The sequence below is a fragment of the Fusarium proliferatum genome (assembly GCF_900067095.1).
Source record: "Fusarium proliferatum ET1 genome assembly, contig: FPRO_scaffold010, whole genome shotgun sequence".
In the NCBI taxonomy this organism is placed as follows: domain Eukaryota; kingdom Fungi; phylum Ascomycota; class Sordariomycetes; order Hypocreales; family Nectriaceae; genus Fusarium; species Fusarium proliferatum.
Genome location: NW_022194799.1, coordinates 509,485 through 530,971, shown reverse-complemented (window position 1 = coordinate 530,971; position 21,487 = coordinate 509,485). Strand labels below are relative to the sequence as shown.

The 21,487-nt window shown below is 47.4% G+C and overlaps 9 protein-coding genes across 9 annotated transcripts; 3 read left to right on the top strand and 6 right to left on the bottom strand.

Moving 5' to 3' along the window:
- Positions 1–93: 93 nt before the first annotated feature.
- On the bottom strand, positions 94–1,601 carry FPRO_11614 (uncharacterized protein; the record flags this gene model as incomplete). The annotated part of the gene is made up of 2 exons (XM_031221109.1): positions 94–1,220; positions 1,283–1,601. 2 exons carry the CDS (start codon positions 1,599–1,601, stop codon positions 94–96), a joined length of 1,446 nt encoding a protein of 481 aa, XP_031086701.1.
- Positions 1,602–3,465: 1,864 nt separating this feature from the next.
- FPRO_11613 (uncharacterized protein) lies at positions 3,466–5,354 on the top strand (the record flags this gene model as incomplete). The annotated part of the gene is made up of 2 exons (XM_031221108.1): positions 3,466–3,742; positions 3,802–5,354. 2 exons carry the CDS (start codon positions 3,466–3,468, stop codon positions 5,352–5,354), a joined length of 1,830 nt encoding a protein of 609 aa, XP_031086700.1.
- A 1,111-nt stretch (positions 5,355–6,465) lies between these two features.
- On the bottom strand, positions 6,466–7,524 carry FPRO_11612 (uncharacterized protein; the record flags this gene model as incomplete). The annotated part of the gene is made up of 1 exon (XM_031221107.1): positions 6,466–7,524. One exon carries the CDS (start codon positions 7,522–7,524, stop codon positions 6,466–6,468), a length of 1,059 nt encoding a protein of 352 aa, XP_031086699.1.
- A 2,008-nt stretch (positions 7,525–9,532) lies between these two features.
- FPRO_11611 (uncharacterized protein) lies at positions 9,533–10,378 on the top strand (the record flags this gene model as incomplete). The annotated part of the gene is made up of 1 exon (XM_031221106.1): positions 9,533–10,378. One exon carries the CDS (start codon positions 9,533–9,535, stop codon positions 10,376–10,378), a length of 846 nt encoding a protein of 281 aa, XP_031086698.1.
- A 115-nt stretch (positions 10,379–10,493) lies between these two features.
- FPRO_11610 (uncharacterized protein) lies at positions 10,494–11,902 on the bottom strand (the record flags this gene model as incomplete). Its single annotated transcript, XM_031221105.1, has 2 exons — positions 10,494–10,925; positions 10,970–11,902. The coding sequence occupies 2 exons, from the start codon at positions 11,900–11,902 to the stop codon at positions 10,494–10,496; spliced, it is 1,365 nt and encodes a 454-aa protein (XP_031086697.1).
- Positions 11,903–12,662: 760 nt separating this feature from the next.
- On the bottom strand, positions 12,663–13,949 carry FPRO_11609 (uncharacterized protein; the record flags this gene model as incomplete). The annotated part of the gene is made up of 1 exon (XM_031221104.1): positions 12,663–13,949. One exon carries the CDS (start codon positions 13,947–13,949, stop codon positions 12,663–12,665), a length of 1,287 nt encoding a protein of 428 aa, XP_031086696.1.
- Positions 13,950–15,114: 1,165 nt separating this feature from the next.
- FPRO_11608 (uncharacterized protein) lies at positions 15,115–17,230 on the bottom strand (the record flags this gene model as incomplete). The annotated part of the gene is made up of 2 exons (XM_031221102.1): positions 15,115–17,000; positions 17,047–17,230. 2 exons carry the CDS (start codon positions 17,228–17,230, stop codon positions 15,115–15,117), a joined length of 2,070 nt encoding a protein of 689 aa, XP_031086695.1.
- Positions 17,231–18,452: 1,222 nt separating this feature from the next.
- Positions 18,453–19,234, top strand: FPRO_11607 (uncharacterized protein; the record flags this gene model as incomplete). The annotated part of the gene is made up of 3 exons (XM_031221101.1): positions 18,453–18,553; positions 18,614–18,970; positions 19,024–19,234. 3 exons carry the CDS (start codon positions 18,453–18,455, stop codon positions 19,232–19,234), a joined length of 669 nt encoding a protein of 222 aa, XP_031086694.1.
- A 49-nt stretch (positions 19,235–19,283) lies between these two features.
- Positions 19,284–21,209, bottom strand: FPRO_11606 (uncharacterized protein; the record flags this gene model as incomplete). The annotated part of the gene is made up of 5 exons (XM_031221100.1): positions 19,284–19,431; positions 19,476–19,698; positions 19,740–20,304; positions 20,346–20,840; positions 20,886–21,209. 5 exons carry the CDS (start codon positions 21,207–21,209, stop codon positions 19,284–19,286), a joined length of 1,755 nt encoding a protein of 584 aa, XP_031086693.1.
- Positions 21,210–21,487: the final 278 nt, after the last annotated feature.

Sequence of the window (21,487 nt, the reverse complement as noted above, 5' to 3'; positions counted from 1 at the left end):
CTCGCTCTGATACGCAGAAACCCAAGACAAAAGGGGAGAAAATCCCGACAAGGTAGATAATGCAAGGAAATACACGTGGTTCTCACAGTATAGTCACTGGCTGTCGTTGTACATGTTCATGACCCAGTCATCACTGGCGAACATCTGGTTTTGTGTCGCCGTCGTAAGGGGTTGCATGAGTCCAGGGTGAAGTCGCCCTGGCCTTGTCCTTCGTAAACCAGTTGGTGCAGGATTTGGCATGTCGCTTGCAGTATAATCCAGATTTCCACAATTATCTGCCGTATCCCAGGTAAGGAGGTTGAAAAACAGGTTCGGGTCTGGTGCATGACCCGGGATCGGAGGTGCCGAAGCTTGTGGAGGGTCATGGTTGGGATGACAAATCTCATTGATGGGGTTTCGGTACGGCATTTGTGGCTGGGTACCATCGCCAATTGGAGCAACAGATTCTGCCTCATTATACTGGGCTGGGGTAGACTGTCTCGGAAAACATGTGATCCATATCTTCTCCCATTTCTCATGATCTCCCGACACGGCTGCGACTGCGCCCTTGAGCTTCTTAAACTCTTTTGGTAGGAAAACTCCCGTCTGCGCAATGCTTTGTGCATCGCAGCCTGTATTCTTATGGCTATCCCATCTCTCATCAGCGTCAAGGCCATGGAACTCGATCCGACATCTCGAACAGTAGAAAACTATTTTATCCGGGTCCGTTGTCGTTCTTGGGAGTGTCGGATTGTCGTCCGTAGATTGGCCGGTCTCCTGTTCATCCAGTGTAACATGGTTCAATAAATGGCACCGGGCGATATGTTGAGTAACATAACTGATGGAAGTAATACGGAGTCCTTTGCATGGCCTATACCGGTCTGGTTGGGCCTTGTAGAATGGGCACTCAAAGGCTTTACGGTCGGCGGAGTTCTCAGGCCATGGAAAACGTGGTCCGTCTTTGCGGCGCTTACGACGTTTGCGACGCTTGTCTTCCTCCCCGTACCCATCACTACCTCTATCATTCTGAGTATCGCCAGAGTTTTTGCTTCCCCTGCGTTGCTTTTTGGGGGCGTTGCCAGGGCTTCCTGCGGGGCGTTTTTGACACGATCCGCCTTTAGTGACTCCGCGATGATCGTCGCCACAGGTGCCAATCCTTAGCTTGGGTACTGGGCCTGTCAGGATCGGGCCGCGCAGGGCTGGTCCAAGACCACCAAGATAGCCCCTGTGCGGATTGAGAACTAATCATTTGTGGTCAATAACAGTTTCAGCGCAGCCGGAGTTGTTTGGACAAGCTATATACCGTTTTCATGAATGCATAGTCCCACCCGAGACAAGACGTCTGCTCTAGGGTAACTCGAGTTGAACAGGCGGACCAAGGAGTTGCAAGTCTTATCCCGGACCGCTTGGTGAATTGATCGGTCATCGTCGTTTCCAATTAACGAGGTGGCAGCACATGTTTGCTTAGCGTCAACGTCTTTGACATCAGGCTTGTTTCGTTTGTGTCTGTGAAAATTAAGGAGGCGTTTGGTGAAACATTTGTGCGAGCCTGAGCAGGACGATCCATCGTTGTCGTTGGTGTTGAGCCTCCAGCGGCGGGGCACTAGAATTGCAGAAAGCATAGGGCCGCTGCGATGAGAAACCAGGAAATTGGTCCCAGGACGCCGCGTCTCATCCCTTTGATCCAAAAGAGTGTAAAGATTTTAATTGCGACTTGGTGAGGATTCGAAGTAAAACAAAGGTTAATTGTTTTTCAAGAGCTACGTTGTTTGGCTATAGGTTTTGTTTTATACACTAAGTATTTGCCTTGTCCACGATTGTGCGGCGTTCGCATGGCATGAACATGGCAGTGACAGCAGGCAGACAGCCGCAGAGCCTCATCAAATGGTGTGCATAGTAAAGGAAAAAACGGACTCTTTACATTTAGCAAGATTCTTATGATATGCGTTGTATGCACCCTGGCCCGTTTCAATTTGATGCAACGGGCCCTAGAAGGGTTTAAATTAAGAAAATAAATGATATCAGAGTGATTAAGGTTCAGTAGATCCGATGCCAAGTATTCAACAAAGGCGGTAAGCCATAGTAACCGGGCGGCTTGTTCCCACGAATGTGGAAGATTGGGCGCTATTTTCGAGAAAATCAGGGTTTGTGGGTGTTTACTGCACGAATGTGGAAGAGTTAGGGGGTTCTTAACCTGAATGCAGGAGGCCTCAATTTGTAGGCATGACTCGATCCTCCACAGATGTGGAAGTTGCGGGGAAATATTGGGGTCTCAAATGTCCAAGACGATTCAGCTTTCCACGATTGTGGAAGACTTATCAACTGATTGGAGGAATTAGAGGTTGTGATTGGCTGAAGGTGAAAGATGGCTAGATCTCGGGGAGAACTTACCAAAAAACCAACTTTAAGGACCGACAGTGCTGTAAAAGCTGAGACTGTTGGTGCATCTCCTGAATCCCCCCTGGTATACGAGTGGTACGCGAACATTAGGTATGTACATCAGGAGCTTAAACACTTGGAACGCCATTGTTGATTGACCTATGTTCTATTATCAGACTCACGATGGTGGGAGAAGGCCATGGCTCATCGCCACTGTGAAGCTGAAGAGACACGGTTGTGGAAGACTAATAGTATATAATTCTAGTTCAAGTTCTGGTGTTGAAACTCGATCTCTGAAGAATAGACATAATATTATCCACCACATTTGTCAGCATGCAATCTTCAAAAAGGTTCTTGAATTCGCGCTGATTTTTAAAATCTAAGTAACTGGATGTACCTGCAGGAAATCGAGGCAATTATGTTTGGGCGAGCAATACGATACCCGTATCAAAGACTGGATGTTGGACTCGGGCCTCGACATCCAGCAGAGGCTGCTTACAGGGGTTTGCAACCAACAAGAACCAGCGCAGCGTCTTTACCGCCACAGCCCCCAAAATCAGGCCTCCCCAGAACAAATGGTCTCAAGGCAAATTTTTAAGGCTTATCAAGGTGCGACGCTTTGGGAAGCATGGCTATTTGTGCTGCGACGCTGGGTGGCCCAAGGGTCATAATCACAAAAAAGTGCGATAGTAATAATAGTACTGTGTCTAATTGTTAGGGTCCTGATTGTTGTACCGCTGTGTACCAGGCGCAGCAATGCACCTCAGCATGCATGCCCCTTGCCTGACGTAGATACGCACTAAGCGGGCAAATACCCACTGAAAGTTCAAATTGGAACGGTATAGCTAGCTGATCCCCCACGACCCAGAAAGCCTCGGTTGCCTCGGTCGCCTCATGAGGATTTCTATGTGCACGAACGGAATCGACCAAAGCAAACGCCCATATTCTTCTCCGTCTGTATCGAGCGGTCAAAATTGAAATTAATGTCAGTTATATCCCTTTTCAATTTGTGACTATTGTGAAATTTAGAGTCGTAGTCTCTTCGCGAAATTGGGGTACGCTGGCCAAATAGAAAACCCATGATACTGACTCTATGAGATGTAGGATATGGTGCTTCGATATTATGATGATGTTGCCGACTCGGTTGCGCCGTGTTCTCATAGGAATGATTACCTCAATTTGGACGAGGGCCATACTGAGACTAAAAAGTCTGTAGGTCTGGTTGGCAAACATTCGAAGCAAACAGAGAAGACCGGACGCACGCATGACCAGCCTCGAATACAGCATGGAACAAGGAGGAAGGAGAAAAGGCAGTCTATCTTCAGTACACGAGCACTTGAATATCGCACCAGCAAGGACGTCAAACCCAGACCACTAGCCCCCAGTAAGTGAAAGCCTTTACGCAGAAACGAAACACTCTAATTTGAAACTGACGATATCAAGAGAATCAAGTGAAGTTTCTAGATAATCAGAAGAATGACTGTTCTGAGCGACGGATACGAAGACCGATATCTCCGGGGCAAACAAGCTCTCGGCGTGCGTCCTTACCAAACAACTTGCTTTCTTCAGAAGAGGCGAGTTTTTCGGTATCAAATTATTCACTTGACTTCGGATTCACACTACGTATTTTCGACAGTGGTTCAACAGTTGCTCAACTATGCTCTGATGCAGATCACACACCACAGCAAGGGAAAAAGGAAGCGAAGCAGAAGATCCCTCCTTCAGGGCCTCAAGGTTCGGGAAAGTCAACAAAGAGACCTGCCGAGAGCAGCAGCGTACCTCACAAGAAGAGCCGCCGGGCAAAAAGCCACAATGATCTTGAGGAACCGGATGGCGACGATGGCAGCGGTGATGAGAAGAAAGAAGAGACCTTTGCGTGTCCGTTCTACAGAAAGGACCCAGTGCGTTTTCTTGAGTGCATGAATATCAGACTGGTCTCTATACCAATCGTGAAACAGCATCTGAAAAGACGGCATACCGCAAATCCGGATCCAGATGGCTCGGGATGCCAGGAGGATCTTACATTTTCAACAATATCAGAGGACCATAACACGGAAGTAAGTTGTGCACAAGGGAGCGCAGACGACCTCAACATCATTCCTCCTAAGATTCTGGACGCTCTGAAGCGTCGGTCCAATAGACGCATGTCACCCACGGATCAGTGGCATGAGATTTGGGTAATTTTATTCGGGGAGTCGGATGTTACACCGAAGCCTCTTTTGGAAGGTGTAGTGAAGGAGATGACGAGCATAATTCGTGATATCTGGAGTAAAGATGGTGGCCAGATTGTGTCGAAACATGTCCAGGCACGAGGTATGCCCGCTTGTCCAGATCAACTGTTATCATTGCTGCCGGACCTTCTCGACTCTGTCGAGGACCGATTCGGAAATGAACAGGCTAGGGAGACCTTGAGCCGACAGATTGCTGATACTCAAGACTCCGCGATGAAAATGACGACAAGGGAAATATGCATTTGTCACCAGGACTCTGGAAACCCTTTCCAAACTTCCTATTATATACCCGAGATGTCTAGATACACTCCTATCTCGCCTTCAGCCTCTTTCACGAGAGATTCTTCAACGCCACTATTTGGTGTTGAAACTTTTGATGATCCTTTCCAAACCCCCTATCATATGCCTAATTTATCTAACTACACCCCTATCTCAACTTCAGCTTCTCTCATCAGAGATTCCTTAGCACCATTATATGGTGCTGGGAATTCTGATGATCTCCGGTTAGTTGGGGGAGTCTTCGACTCACAAGCTGTACCATTAGCATACCCCCTCACTGACTTTCCATCATACCTAGAACCCGTCAACGGGAGAGGCATGTGGAATTCAGTCAGTGATCCAGGGGGTGTAATTGGACGACTTGCTGCAGCCAAGGTGGAAATGATTGAACCGCAACAGAATGGCTTGGAACTCCAGAACAACTACCGTGATAATCATGCAGGGGATTCGGAACCCGGGTTTGGGCCCTCTTCTATATACAGATGAGCTCTGCCACTTGGAGTTTGAACCTCGACTAAGAAGTTCACAAGAACCAAATATACAGATACACTTGCTAAGCTGACCTTTGGATCCCGTACACTTAGAAACCAGTTCACTTGGAATGTTTGGCATATGTGAAGTTTGTGATGTATACCAAATATAAGGCTATAGAAAGCGTATCAGAAGTGCATTTACGTGCTTATGAAGATGATATAGTTGATAGAATGCAAACCTAGTGGAATTGTGTATGAAAGGTTTTATAGAGAGGTGGCAGAGAACAGTAGTCCTTCCCCTGGGTAAAAGGTGAAAGGATTAAAGAATAACTGATATATCTATTTTAAAAAGGTATTTAAGCTCAGACCCTGAGAGAACGTAAAAAAAATCTGGCTGTATATTATTTGAAATTTTACACGATCTTAGGATAAGGTTAATGATATAGGACCAAATTCAATTCACAAAGCTTTAAGGCGGCGCAAACCGGCAATTTCCCCGACCATAGCTCAGGAGTTCCAAATTAGTGTATTGCTAGCGAATTTTAGTATAAGCTAAAGCCGTTACGGGTTGTGTATTCCCTTTATAAGCATGTATATAAAACTAATAGGCTATAAAACTTAAACATTTATATAAAGAGAATTAAATATATGCTTTATAGGTTAATAATATAGTAACTATACCATTAATAATATTATATATAAGTATCAGAGAAATTAAAAGTTAATAGTTAAGTTAATATAATAATATTAGATATAAAGGTACTTAAGTATATTAATTAATATGATAAGATTTTTAACTATTTTCTTTTTATTATATCTATAAAGCTTCTTTATATTTATAATATTAAAAATAGTATTAACGGCTTGTTAAATTTACAATTCGCTATAGAAGCCTTTATAAGTAGTTAAGGTTGAAGCCTAAGGTCTGCCCTAGAGCAGCTAATGAATGTCACAGAATCTTGCTGCAGAATGGTAACCATTCTATAAAACTATATTAGAAGGCAAAACAGCACAAATAGGAATCTAGCAAACTCTACAATAAGCATACAAAACAAGTCCACAGGATGACATATTGAATAGATAACACCACTGCCCATAACTCTACCACATCCTTTCATACGTATTTATCCATCAGAAGTCAGAGGACTTGAGCTAAAATTATGTCTGAAAGCCCAATCCATCAAGCTCTCTAATGCAGTGTGACAAATGGTCTTGTATATTGCGCTGCTCTCATCATGAGGTATGTCCTTCACAGTGAGAAAGTCAGAGACAGCAGTTTGACCTCCGGCAGCCCAGAAATCCCTTACCATAGAAGCGTTCAACCCTTTGCCATCGTCTAGGTATGGGGATTGAGGCTGCTCCAAGTCCGGGAAGACTGTAGACCAAATGCAACGCCAGCGTCTCATTTCGCCTAGATAATACCGATCCTTCTTGATCAACTTGGCTTTTTGACTTTCGGTAAGCCCCTCCAGCTTCTCTTGATTGTTCATCTTGCAACTATTCTCCAAGACGTGATCATCTCGATCAATCAGTGTTTTGAAAGTCTTTTGGCATGTAGGACAATAAAGTGGCTTGTTATGATGCTGCAGGAGATGGCTGACCAATGTCTCGATAGAGTCAAAGTCACTTTTAAAAAGACATTGCTGATATCTCTCGGGTGTGTTGATGTAGAAAGGGCAAGCAAGATGAAAGAAAGCCTTTTTGCGTTCTGGACCAGAGATCACAACGAATTCTCCTTCGCTATGCTCCCCTTCCTCGGCTCGTGGGAGGCCTGACTCCCACTGTAATGCCTTGAACCGCTTTCGTGGAGGATAATCGTCCTCCGATGGCGCGGCGTATTCTGCCCCATGGCTCCAGGAGGCGAACTTGTCTCTCAAGAGCTGTTGCAAATCTTTCATCTGGACTAGTGAAAACTGATTACAGAGAGAACTGTTATGTTGGGCGGCAGCTTCTTCGTGAGCGCCAGTGGCTTCATCGTCGCCATCGTTCGAGCAATGTTCGCTTCTTGATGGAACAGCCATAATTTTGTGGCAACCTGAGCTTCTACATTGCCGTTTGGAAGCGGGCATTGACTGACCCGCTCTGTCCCGTTTCATGCCAACGAGGCTTGGTAGTTGGGCAACTGGCCCAGGACATCGCCTCCATGGTGACTTGCGAGGTTTTTGTGTTACCATAATGGACATTGTGGTTAGATGCAGCAAAAGGAATAGACTGTACGAGTCTCTGCTGTGAAAGACTAGAATGAAACTTGGGATCGAAAGCAAGGGAATTTCGGGGGAGGATCCTCACTATTCACACCCAAATTTCACTCGCGGGAACGGTGAGCAGTAATATACCCTAGCCTGCAGCCTGATTTGACGTGGTATGAAAGTTTCATAACAGCGGTTTTCTTACCTTTGAAAGAGCCAATGAGAAGGTCTATGTCAAACCCATGGCGCATCATAATCTAAGTTAGTCATGCATTTAGCCGCCAATGAACTGGGATGTTTCGGCACATTGTGCGAGCTTTCAACCCACTCCAAAAAAGTGCAGGCTCCAATTGATTTGAAGCCCATGGAGGAGCTGAAGTAAGATTCTGGGGGGTACACCATGTACATGTCACAAGTAGAACACTTCAACGTATGCTGAGTGAAATATGCGCAATTCTGTATCACAAGCCTCCATTATCAACCGGCCACGACTGTGGACGCTGCCTGATTTACAACTGCCGACTTACGATTCCGGCCGCACTACAAGGATACGAATCTAAACTTGAAATTCATTTCATGCACAGCCGAGGTCCGAAACGGATGATTGGTGTGAGTTCTAGTCATATACATCTTCTTGATGACGACTGGGCTACGAATGGCCACGTTTTGAGGCAGCTTTTAGTCTCGTTATGCGTCATCTTTGACCCTTTTTTACGCCAGATCGTAGAATTCGACTTGATGACCCAACCACTGCAGACGATAAGCAAGATTAATTCGACAGAGGCTACGGGAGTCTCGAAAGCTTATGCCTTACTGTATCTATATCATTTCAGTTGATTTCTCTGCTTACGAGGCTGTGAAGCAAAACGAGGATCTGTACATGCCCAGTCAGCTGGGACTACCTAGCCAAAAACCCCAAAGCATGATGCAGACCATGAGAGTCTATCCGACAGTAGTCTGAGAATAGCCAAGTATTCTTCCCTTTCCTATCGTTGCTCTAAAAGTATTTTCATACTTTATTACTATCAGTGACGTTCTCATTGCAACTCTAAATCTGCCACTGCTAGATGAAGCTTATTTTGCATCTCTTACCATTGGCTTTTGGCAGTGGCTCTGTCTCTATTGTAATTGTCCTCTATGGGAAAGCAGGTTCAACGAGTCGATGATACGCCGACTTCGGCTTACTGAAACCCACCGTCGTTATTGAGTTCCAGAGGCTGACATAGTCACTACTAAACACATTTTTCTTTCCGGGCCAAGCCTTGAGCTACTAGCTTAAGTGAACACCATGATGTTCCAATTGAGCGACTATCCTATTGGAAAATGTTCGAGCGTAGTTCTGATGCAAATGTGCTGGGCCCAGCCATTAGAACTCTTTTGGGCACGGGTGATACGCGCACCCCACCACGGGAAAAGAAGGGCCCTGTTTCGGCATGTCTAGAGTGTTATCTCGGCCCTTTTCCTGACCACCATAACACAAAAAATCAGCTGGACTGACTCTCACAGCCTTCCCATGTTACCGTTTACCCTACTCATTTTGGTCGTATAAACCACGCATGGGATTTTTTATGATCAGGCGGACGATGTTGGAAGAGTCGAGTAACAACTCAAATTCATAATTCATATCCGGAACACCGCTTAGGTAAATATTGCTATGAATGTGATCATGTATTGGTCATTTTGGATAACCAGAAGGCTCTCGTGATACATTTTCCCCGCTGAAGTAAGCCCCAGAGTGGCATTTTAACAACTTTGAACGTTGCATTGGTTGCTCAGCTTTCAGCTCTGGCAGCTATTGGATGGTGGCGGTGAAGCTGCATAGCTGAAGAAATGTAACTGCCTATAGTCACAGACTTTCAGCTTTTATTCGAGGTTAAATAGAGGATCAGTTCCGGAGCATTCACTTAGCTTTGCCCAAAGAACGCTGTCTATCTTCAACTGCACACTTCTAGCACATCCACTTACCAACCAACCTGCAATTAGATATAAACAGGAAATAGCCATGGGTCTCGATCGCACAGACCTTTACGGAGACAAGCTTGCGGAACTTGTCACCCAGAACGTTTCAACCCCACTTCCAGCTGAAAATGCAATTAATGCTCGACTAACTAGCATTGATGGAACTGGTACTGCCATCTTGGCCAGCAAGATCAAGACGGCCTCCAACGATTTTGGCGGCTTCGCCCTAGTTCTTCACGACGATGCAAAGTACAATGACTTTTACTGGCTCCAATTTATTACACGACAGCTTGTTGTCAATAATGTTGCCAAAACCGGCAACCTCGTCAATAAAGCAACTACTCCCGCGTACCAGCTGGTAAACGCTACGGGAGAGATCACAGACTTCTCCACCGGCGCTGGGGCATCAAACTGGAACACCTGCTGGGGAGTTGATTCTGGTCTCACCAAGGGATTCTTCGCTGACACGTATGAGTTCGCAAAGTCAGACGCCCACAAAATAACCGCCATTCTTGACCCTCCGAGCGTTCTGATGGGCAAAATCCCTGGAAGCCTCAAAAAGGAATACAAAGATGCTCCAGACGGTCTGGTTAATATGAAGACTGAGCTGGGAGATGGTCAGGGAATCTCCCGCGCCTACTTCTCTGACTACCTCTTGAAGAAGGTCGATGGGGATAGATATCGTATCTATGCCCGCTTTGACTTGACTCTGACTTGGAACGCAAGAGAGGCGGACAAGAAGAACTTTACACTCAACACTTTGGCCTCTACTGAGACCAACACTTTACTCGCTTGCCACATGGCTGCTCTTCAACATGTTACGACTCCAGGCAAAGAAGGCGATGCACCAGATGATTCTTTCCGAGACTTCCGCGACAAGATCATTTAGTCAACAGGCAGGGAGAGCTATCGTGATGGCAGGTACTAGCCAATTTTCAAAGAGCAGGGAGGGCGATCATCGTGGGCGGTAGTGCATGTATTTGAAACTTCTATACTACTAGATGCTAATTTGGGTGCGATTTCCTCCACTCCTCATGAACCTTCTGCACGAACAGTCCATACGAGCTGTCGCTATTCGGAATGAACTTGTTCCTATGCCCATCCTTATCCTTCCAATAAAACGCCTCGTCGTGAACCCTATCATCATCGTCAAACTGATAGCACTGAAGAGTGATACAGACAGTGTCCGAGGTATTCTCCAGTTGGTGCACCTGATACTGGTCCTTGCCCAACCAAGTAACCTTGCCTTCTTCAAGATTGACCGGGTTACCAATCAGCTGTGACGGGCTTCCCTCTTCAACCTTGTCGAACCACGATACTTGGATCTTTCCGTAAAGGACTCTGATGACTGCTGAGGCATCGCCGTGTTGATGAATGGGTGACTTGTGACCTGGGGGCCAGATTTCCATCACGTAGGGAATACCGGGTGAGTCGGCCTGCTGGTGTTAGCTGTAGTCGAGATAAATAAAGGAGAACATACCAGATTATCACCGACCGTGATACGAAGATAGGTCTCGGTTGGATCTTTAAAGGTGTCCTTGTTCTTAAGGATGGCACCACAGTACTTTTTCTCATCCTTGCAACTCTCGTCAATAGCTTCAGGAAGCTTCGGGAACGAATTCGGTCTCGCTGTGATCTTAGGTCCAGAAATATTATGGTACAGCTTCTGACAGGCCTTGGGAAGGTTGGCAAACGTCATGGCTGTCATGTTCTCCAGTATCTCGAGCGTCATCTCCGACTCCGGGATAACCACGGGCGGGAGATCAACAGTAACAGGCTGCGGCTTGTACTTGATGTCTTTGCTGGAGATCGGAGATTCATCCTGTTCAACTTCGGTGGAAACGAGATTATCCATCCAGGCAGCATTCTTCTTCTCGAACTGGATCTCCATAAAGGTCATGGAATTGTTAATCAGAGATTGCCCATACCGGATGCGAGCGTTGCTCCTGTCGACGGAGATCCAGTAAGTAGCCTGTTTCGTCAACGTGTCAAGCAAAGCCGAGGCTTTTCCTTTCGGAAACATGACAAGGTCGTAAGACTTGCTCCTGTCCTCGCCAGGCTTAAACGTGAGCTTCTCTTTGTACGCGACAAACTTGTCAGCATCTTTGTCTTTCTTTAAGAGAACGCAGTCAGTCTTGGTGATTTCAAGCTTCAGGGTTGGCTGTTCCTTTCGCTTTTCGGGGCGAATAATAAATGTAACACTTTCTTTGGGGGAATCAGCTTTGGCGGCAATGGTACCAAGACCTCCCACGGCAAAGTCAATCCCGACAGGAATAGTCCTCCAGGAAGACGAGATTGAAGATAGAAGATTGGCGGGTTTGAAGGGGCTGACTTGGGGTTGAGCCTCGGGTTCAACAGGGATCTTCTCCTGGGGTTCCCAAAAGGGATCAGTGAAGTGGGACGGATCGGCCATGGTAAAGAAGTGATGATGAATCTCGAGACTGACTTGATGAGGAGATTCAATGTTTTTCAGTAAGAGAACTTCTTTGTATAAATAATTGTTCCTCGAATCCCGCTTTGACCTCAACAACTTGATATATCACTTGATAGACGGCCAAACCGCCTATCGCATCTGTTGAATTCGTCATCCAAGACAACCCACTCAGTTGCAGGAGACTAGTGGCCTTCAGCTAGCCACAAGGACTCTTTTTGGGAAAAGATCACAGAAACAGTCGGTCTGGAGCGCACAAGTTTCCTTTTCGAGGTAATTCAGGTCTCGCAAGATGCTTGAGTGCGGGGGTGCAGAGACATTTGCCGCTTTGGCATCGGGACGACATACTGTAACCAGGTGCCCAACACCGTGCCAAAACTATCCAAAATCTATTGGGATATTCTAATTTTGCAGCAGTTGAGCATCTCCTTTACTTATCGTTAGTAGCGGGATTTATTAACCCGAGTGACGCTGCCGCATCACCTAGTACCTGCCTGTTCAATACCCATGAACTGTTTCACAAGACTAAATCCTCTATGGAACCAGATCTGCAGTCAAAGATTGTTGGGGGACTGATCCAACTCTCGCATTGGGCCTAAGCGGTTCATAACTGCATACATGTCTCAGGATAGCAGGCCTCATTCCAGGTAGTCTCAGTTCACATGATTACAGGAAGGTCGATGTCAGTTTCGTTTATTTGACAAGTTAGTGATGATCCTAACTGCACGGTAGTAACCTCTGTTTACTTTTGGGGAGCTCTTGCCAAGATAGTACCATACTTGGAGTACGTGTTGTTGGATGAAGCAACGAAATCCTCAACTCTGAGCCCCGCCTTAGGCTGGAACACACAAATGACATCCGATCCTCCAAACTGAAAGTACGAAATCTCTTGTCCCTTCTGCAGTCTATCACCCTTCTGAACTGTTATCTTAACGGATGATACCTGTGCCATACCAATGGGAAGAACAGCAACCTTGCCCAGAACGGGGTTGTCGATGATGATCATGCCGCGGGTCTGCAAGAACTGATAACCAGGCGTATCAGGAGCGTCTGGGCCGCACATGACACGCATGGGCTCACACTTGGAGTTGACTTCCATATACGCAGCACCTTGAATGTTCTTCGCTTCAAGGACCTCGCCAGCAACAGGAGCATGCTGACGGTGATAATTGAAGGTGTTGAGAAAGGCGTGCATCCAGACACCACCATGGAACTCATCTGCGTATTCACTTCCCTGAAGAAGAGACGAGATGGTCCAGGGGAGATTCTTGATCATGATCACTCCGTCAGACTCAATGTTGACAATGTTCTGGTTGGCAACCGAATTGTCATACGTGCAGTCGGCTGGGTACACAATAACACGGTCGTTCTCTGGCTCTGTGATAGGTCGCATGCCAGGCTTGAGATGGCGAGAGAAGAACTGGTTAAAGGTACGGAAACCGCCCTCTGGGACCAGAGCTTCGTCGTAATTGTACTTGGGGGAGTTCTTTTGACTGAAACTCTCAAGAGACTCTTTCGTGAGCGAGGCAGGCGAGTCCATGAATAGTCCAATCAGCTGCGCATATACGACAATCCATGAGGAGAGCCAGGTGAGCGGCTGGCCGACTTGATCAGGTGAGATGGAGGTCTGCAAGTTCGCCAGAGGAGGTTGATCAATGATGAAGTAGAACATGCAGAGAATATCGTAGATATCCTTGCCTTCATAGTTCTCATGAGGAACCCATTTGAGGAGATCGTTGGCAAAGTCTAGGAAGGATCGGGCATCGCTGATGTGCAGCTTATCCATGAACTGGGGGATCTGCTGGTATGCTGAGTGGACGGCTTCATCTAGAGCACCAGGCTTGGCGGTCTCAAGGTAGCCCGTGAGGACGATGATGACGGGATTGTAGATGACAGGTTTCTCGCCAAGTTCAGGCAAGGGGATGATGCCGACAAGACCTTTGCGGATCTTGTCAAGGGGACCCTTGGAGGGAGGAGGCGGCTGGAAGCCGATCTCAGTATCGGGGGCAGTGGGAAGACCAGAAGGCATGATGATTGTTTTCAAGAGATGTTTGAAGTGAAGTGATGGATGAAGATGATTCTGGCTATCTGTCGACATGAGCGCCCTCACATTTATACACATCGGTTTGCTCTCCTCCTCTACTCAACTCTGCATATGTCGACAGTGCCTGTTCACTCATTCCTCTTTCCTTCCCATCTACAGACTTCAATCGGTCCTTTGCCCCTCACTTGGGAACATCAGAAGCAATTGCTTGCGCAACACAATGATGTGCTGTCTAATTATTCGTCAATTCCGCTTCGGCAAGTCTATCATGTCTCACAACCCCGCGTTCGGGCATCGAAACCCCTCCTCAGTCACCAGGAGCTGAATATCTCCTGCATCTACTGGCCTTGAGTTGATTGGTCGGTAGTTGTTTTCTCAATAAGATCGAAACCTGCAGCTAGTCCAGGAGCCGCTGAGGGGAGGATCAAGATCGAAGTTGACATGAGTTGCGGCATGTACTTCCGCCTCACTTATGCCGCTCTTCGTGTTAAGTCCATCTGGAAACAATACCATTGGGCTACTCCCCTTATCTCTTCTCTCTTGTCGCACTCACCGAGTTTTAGTTACGACTGAGCTGCCTCTTCTGGAGAAACAGACATGCTGTGAATGCAATGTATGTCGCACATTCGAGCGGGCTCCAATAGGCAAAGAATTGCAGCGATTCGATGCTGTCGGGAGCTTTTTTAGGAGATTAGCGGTCGGATGGATCGGGCCGCATCCATGTCTCACTAGTCTTTTCTACTTTAGCCAGGAACTTGACATTGGGCAGCAAGAACGCTCGTTACTTTAGTAGAAGAGGCTGAAGTAGGCTCAGTAAGAACCCCTCAAGCTTTCAGTAAGTTTACCTAAACACTTTGGTAGTTTTATGGTCAAGGTCCTTTGACTTAATGTCTGCCTGTTCTTGATTCGTAGACGTTTATAGGCAAGGTAAAATTTGCTTTTCAACGAAGCAACATGATGATTGACTGGGGGGTCATGTAGAGGACCATGTTCTTATCTCCTCTATGTTTCAGTAAGCCTTCACCGCCATTGACAATGCCAAGCACCAACGCACTCTTGAGGTGAGTTCCTAAACGTTGTTTTCCCAATCAACAAGATGTTCCAAAATGAGAGAACCAGAGTATTGTAGGGTTCAGCTACGCATGTGAAACTAAGCATACCTCCGCTCCCATCTCAGCTCCGGGCCGTTCAGCTCCGTCGTCAAAGCAATCTTCCCAATCTCTCGCTCTGGATAAACATCACAAATCCGAACCTTGACATCTTTGATCATTTCAAGTCTGTCAGAGCCACTTTTTCCACTTCCTTCTTGAGAGACATCTACGAATTGAGAATCTCTCGTCAGCCCGGCAACACTATCCAGGAAATCCGGGGCTCTGATACGCTGACGAACAACGATATTGGCAACGGCGCAAATCATCAGTACTACGGTTGATAGTACTGTCGTTATGAACCATGGCGTATTCAGCTTGTATATGTCCCTGTCAAATTCTGTCCATGTCGCTGTGGTATTCTGCCAGAGCACTGGCCCGCCATCGAGTGATAACCCCTTACCCCCAGTCAACACATTCACTTCAGAGGTCGACATCGTGATGGTATTGAGGACAGTTGCAAGTCTTCTTGAAATGATCTCCGGGGGGAGAGAAGTGAAGCAGCCTAGTTTGTTCGTGGTCTCTGGGTCATCCATGTAGCCTCCGTGAATTCGATGGAAGACTCCAAGGGGGTCCCTCAGATATGTCTCAAGGGTGCTGGGCTCCCAGGGATGATGGCTTGCGCCTGTGAATGGCAGCTCTCGCAGAATCCCTGGCCCTAACCTCCGGCTTGAGAGTGCTGTCAAGTTTCCCTTGATCGGGTATGATGGCGTGTGCCTAGCCTGTTTGGCCTGGCATACGAGGTCAGCATCGACTGTAGCTCTAATACAGCCGATTTGCATGTCGATATACGAGGTGCTGATGTCGCAAAGTCTGAGCATTTCCGTATATTTGTCTGTAGCGTCAGTGCATCCGCCTCCCATCACAAGCTGCAACTTTGACTGTGGTTCCATGTCGAATGTCGCTAAGAAATGCTCCGCGAGTGTGGAAGTGTTTGGGAAGTCGAACCAGATGTTTGGGTATCCCATGTTAGGTGCCGCTTCATCATTGTATTGGTACCTTAAAGGAACGCTTGCGCTGGTGTTGTGATACCATAGCGCTGTGGAACCGTTTCTGACCCATTCGCTCCCATTGAAGGCATTTCCGCAAGAAAGGGTCTGATAATTGAAGTGAACTGCCATGCTTGAGTTTCCTGGTCTTTCAAATGAACCACCTCTGATCGGAAGTCCAATCAGTGAAGCATAAGGAACGATTTCATCTAGAGGAACAGATACCCAAGCATGAGGGTCGTCACTGTCGTATCCTGGTAGGAGTTCCAGAAAAGGGATTCGCACGTTTCGCCATAGATCTCTGCGCCCACTGCGAGATGCTTCCCATTTACCCCCAAGGTCAGTGATTGTCTCATTGTAATGCGGACTACTCGTGTTGGCGTGCGAAACCAGGATATCCTGGGTCGAAAACGAGGTGGAAAGAATAGTCCTCATATCTGAAATAAGGGATGCTGCAGCTGATGCTCCGAAGAAGACACTGGCCCCAGCGCGGTAGTACTGGAAGACCTGGCTTCTGTTATTCCCAAGGTAGTATGTTGCTGGCGTCTTTGTGGAAATGGGATTTGGTTGGAGACCCAATGAGCGGAGTGCGGCTTGACCTCCTAAGGGACTCAGGGACCATATTGCAATGACACCAATGGCCCAACTACCAATCCATCCCATCGTGAGGATATTCTTCAGGGCAGAAGCCGTGGTCTGACTAGTCAAGAGGAACTCTAGGGAGCCTAGCTTCGAACCTCTTTCGGCACGGAAGAGTGCGATGGATTTTAGTAATGGTCCCAGAACAGCAGCGAAAAGAATTGGCCACAAGGTGGAAGCAACGCTTAGAACTTCTAGTAGCGTGTCGCCAAATGAGCTCTGCTTCTTCCAGTGCAAGTGAGCCATCATGGCAAGGATGACTATTGCCTGGTGAGCGTTTGTGCTTTTCTGACTCATGTAACTCACCTGAATATGCGATAGGGATGATAAGAAGTAGCACAGCTAAGCCCACTCTCCTGCTCCAGGACGATGAAGATCGACGAAGTGGCTCTCCGACACCTGAGGAATGAAGGACTGGAGTCTTTCCAGATTCCCGTGATGCAGTCGATGAGATGAGGCTTCTCAGCTCCAGCCGCGCAGTTTCATCCATGACGAAAGTATCTGTGAAATAATGAGAATCTTGAAGATACACGCATCCTACACCCAGTTGGGGGCTTTTTGTATTTAAGCCTCCACTACAGTACTAATCAGTAGAAATTAATCCAAGGGACAATAATATTCGTAGAAGCCCCCGGGAGAGTTGGTGGCTTTTTGCCTTGCTTATTCTTTCCACCCAGACATTCTCATCCTTAGGAGTCACATTCTCAAGAGACGTGCATGCAGCTGCATAGCTGTCTTTACTCTCGGTTGGTCAGGTTTCTCATGTGTGTTACACAAGAGGCTGAATCTGTCCGAGTAATGACCTCCATGCGACAACCGGTGGTCGTCGTTGGTCAAAAAGGCCACAGCCTGCCTTAAGAGCTGAAAGCCACATGCAAGAGTCTCGAAGCAGCCGGTGTCCATACCAACGAGGTCGCAAATCGAAACGGTTACTGACATACAGAGGGAGATCATTAGGCGATATCTTTGTGATTCGAGAGCGGCCAAGTATGTTTGTGATCGATGCAGCGAACTCAGCCCTACCTTATAAAGTCAACATCGACGTCATGCTGAAAGTCAATCAACGACTCATCCTCAGGGGGCAAGAAAACACCTGACATTATTATAGGATATCAAAATAAACCAATCAAAGCTTCCCCTAAGTTTAGGCTAGATTTACCTAAGTATTTTTTATCATTTAGGGTCAAGGTCCTGAGTTTTCTTTCCTCCCTTCCGTCATGTTATCGACAGCGTCCAACGGGTACGGGATTCCGCTAGCTCAGTGATCATCCCTGCAAGATAAGCACTAAGCCTCCGATAGCCCTGTAACGAACCACCAATCGCCAATCCAGCGGCGGGTCAGGCCTTTTTTGGTCCGCGATGTCTCCAAAAACTTGGCACTCTCAATGCAAGATTCCCAATTCTTTGCTCAAAGCCACGGATCGACGATGCTCATGGAGTAGCGAGAATGGAAACTACAGTAGAAGATCAGAACTAATCAAATGTTTTTCGGTCATTCAACGGTCAAAGTGGCGGGGATCGGCAGCTGAAACGAAAGCGCCTCGAAAGGATCAAGCTAAGAACCAGGGTCTCCCCAGCTTACGTATTTTGTTTAATGTGCCCTCGGACTCCAAATGCGAGCTGTGTCTTGTCTCGTCTCGTCTTTTTAATTCAATCCAAATCTCATCTCATCACAGCCTCAATTCCTCACAGCCTCGTCCGCGCCCGTCAAAATGTCGACCGTATCGCCAGAAGCAACAAACGCGGATGTGATCTCGCCTCCAAAATACACAGCAAACGCTGAATCCCCCCGCGACGAGAAAATCGCAATTGAGTACGCCACGCTACAGTACACTACCCCCCAAATTTCATGCGGCGCTGACAAGTGAACTAGACAACCTAAAGTCGACGACGAAAACCTCCCCGAAGTCGTTACCGAGCAGACCAGCCCAGCGCAAATGAGTCCTCCCACCGCAAGCGAATATCGTCCCGTTTCGACTGTTTCTCCTGCGCCGGAAAGTACATTGAACTGGGACGGTACACAATCGCCGCCGATCCTGCAGCATCCTGCTCTTGCGCAGCAGCAGTACGCGGGGCATCAGTCGATGGCCATTCCAGCGCAGCAGGTTCCCCCGGGAGAAACTGTTACACCGTTGCATTTGCTGGCTGATCAGGCTGATATGATGGATTGTCCGTTTTGTCAGCGTCGCGCTGAGACAAAGGTCAAGAAATCTGCTTCTTCAATGACACAGTACGTTTACTCCCCGGAATTGGCCACAAGTCAGGTACCTAATTGAATTGTAGTATTTATGCGACTGCTCTTTTCTTCACGACTCTTTTCGGCGTAATCTTCCCGTACGCATGTCACTGCGCCCCAAACATCAGCCATTTCTGCAAGAACTGCGGTCGCAAAGTCGCATTCAAGGAGCGCGGTGGCGAGATGGAAGCACTGGGCACGCCAGATCATCTGAGGGAGGTCTCAAAGTATCCAGCTGCTCCGCCTAAGCAGAAATGAGCAACTACGGGGGCGGGTGTGAGGCGTTGGCAGCGATCTATTGTCTAATCTAATGTTGCGGCTCTTCTTCCGCGAGGAGAGGTGCTGTCTCGGGTGTCTTTTTGTCCTTCTTCATCCCGTAGGATGCCACTGTGTAGATACCGAAAATACCCATGAATGTACTAAATGCGAATGCGAGGATACCTTTGAGCGTGAACCTGTGACTGTTAGTGGTGTCGCGTGAGGGATTGGTTAGACGTACCCATCTGGAAGACGTGGTGGAGGGACGTTTTCGCCGGTGAGATCGAGAAGATCGGTGTTTCCTGCTGCGTTGCCGACGGTGGGAATGTTGCCAGCTTTGCATGCTTCGAGGTGATTCTGGGGGAGCTTCAGTGAAGCTTGTAGGGCGAGGGGATCTTCAACGAATGTTGCGATCAACCCGGAGGTGACGTGCCATTCGATATGGCAGTGGAAAAGCCAGACACCTGACCATTAGCTTGGTTCAAGACTCAATCGGGAGATATACCTGGGTTATCAGCCTTGAACCTCAACACCACGTTGCCATTCCCGTTTACAACCACTGTGTCTCGTCTCATTGGCATCTCCGCAAACTCCACGGATCCATCAAAGTCACCGGCGTCATCATCACTTCGATACAACACCTGAAAGTGATGACCATGCAAGTGAAACGGGTGTCGTCCATCATCCCGGTTGTTGATCACCAACTGCACAATCTCATCTTTCTCCAACACAAAGCTATGCGTATACGTCCCATAGATCTGAGGATTCGTTGCTTGCTTTCCGCTCGTCAACGCAGTGTAAAGTGTCGGAACCTTGGGGGCTCGGTAGGTGATGTTGTTGAAGAAGGCGTAGTTTGCACCGTCTCGAAGGTTATCCATGATGACATCAAGCTCGATGCTTCTGCTTGGTTCAGGAAGTCTGGCCATTTCATCGTACGGTACAAGATCCATATCGTCATAAGGATCAAAGTCGTAGACGACGGATGGCTTGGGAAGAGGCTTTTCGTCATCGTATACAAGCCATCCTGTGACGTTCCAGTTAAGATCATCGGGTAGAACGTCAAAGAGATCCTAAACAGTCAGACATGTAAATCAAAGAGCGGCAAACTTACGGTATCCATGCTCGCAACAATAGGAAAGTTGGTAGATGAATCTTCCCTCGCTGTGACCAACACACTGCATCGCTGCCCAGCAGATAAATAAACCATATTCGCTTGAGCCGGCTTCGTGTAGGCACCATCAACCTCAACGATCGTCATGTTATGTCCCTCAATCCAGAAATATTGTCCCGCAAAGGCACCGATATTCGCCAATCTCAAAAAGTACGTCTTGCCTGTTTGAACATGTACTTTGAAATCTTGAGTTTCGTTCATGAGAGCTGCTTGGGGGACAGGCTCTGCGCCAGTTGGGTTTCCTTTCCTCATAAACTCAGGAATCAACGTCTGCATTTGATCGTGATACCAATCTGAGATGGTCATGACAAGCTCTTCATCGTATTTTCCTTTCAAAGGTGACTTTGGGTCGTGGATGATGAGAGGACCTCGAAGTCCATCAGGGTATTGACTCTCAGTATGTGAGTGGTACCAATATGTGCCCGGTTGAGTGATCTTTCAAGTCAGTATATCCTCGGTACAGAGAGACAAGAGACATACCGTAAAGTTGTAGAGAAACGACTCTCCAGGCTGAATAGGACACTGCGTAACCTGCGACGGTCCATCCATATGATTCGAGCCATTCATAAAAAGCCCATGAAAATGCAAACTCGTAGACTGATTCCCCAGATTATTCCTCACATTGACCAAAACCGTATCCCCAACACTCGCTTCAATCCTCGGTATCGGCCACTCCCCATTAATCCCTATCGTGGACCTCTCAAACGCACCATCTGGATTCGCCCTGACCCAATCAACAGAAAAGTCATAAGACACCGTCGCAGCCAAAGCCGCCGGCAACAGAGCCAACCGTGAGATCCTCATGCTGACTGGGGATGCAAAGGTTGGAGAAGGGATTGGGGGAAAGTGGATCTTATCAATCAGATAATCCGACGTCGGACGAAGAAAAAAATGTCATGTTATGCGCGGTTATTTAAGATTTAGGGCTTCTCTTTGGACAGAATTTTCTTAGCTTCGTTTGATTCGACGGTCATACGATCAATTGTGGACATCGTGTGACCCTTTAGTCTCAAGCGGCCGAGGCAGAGACGAGCTTGGCAAGCGGTTTATCGGAAATTCTGTTATCTGATCTTTCTGATCTT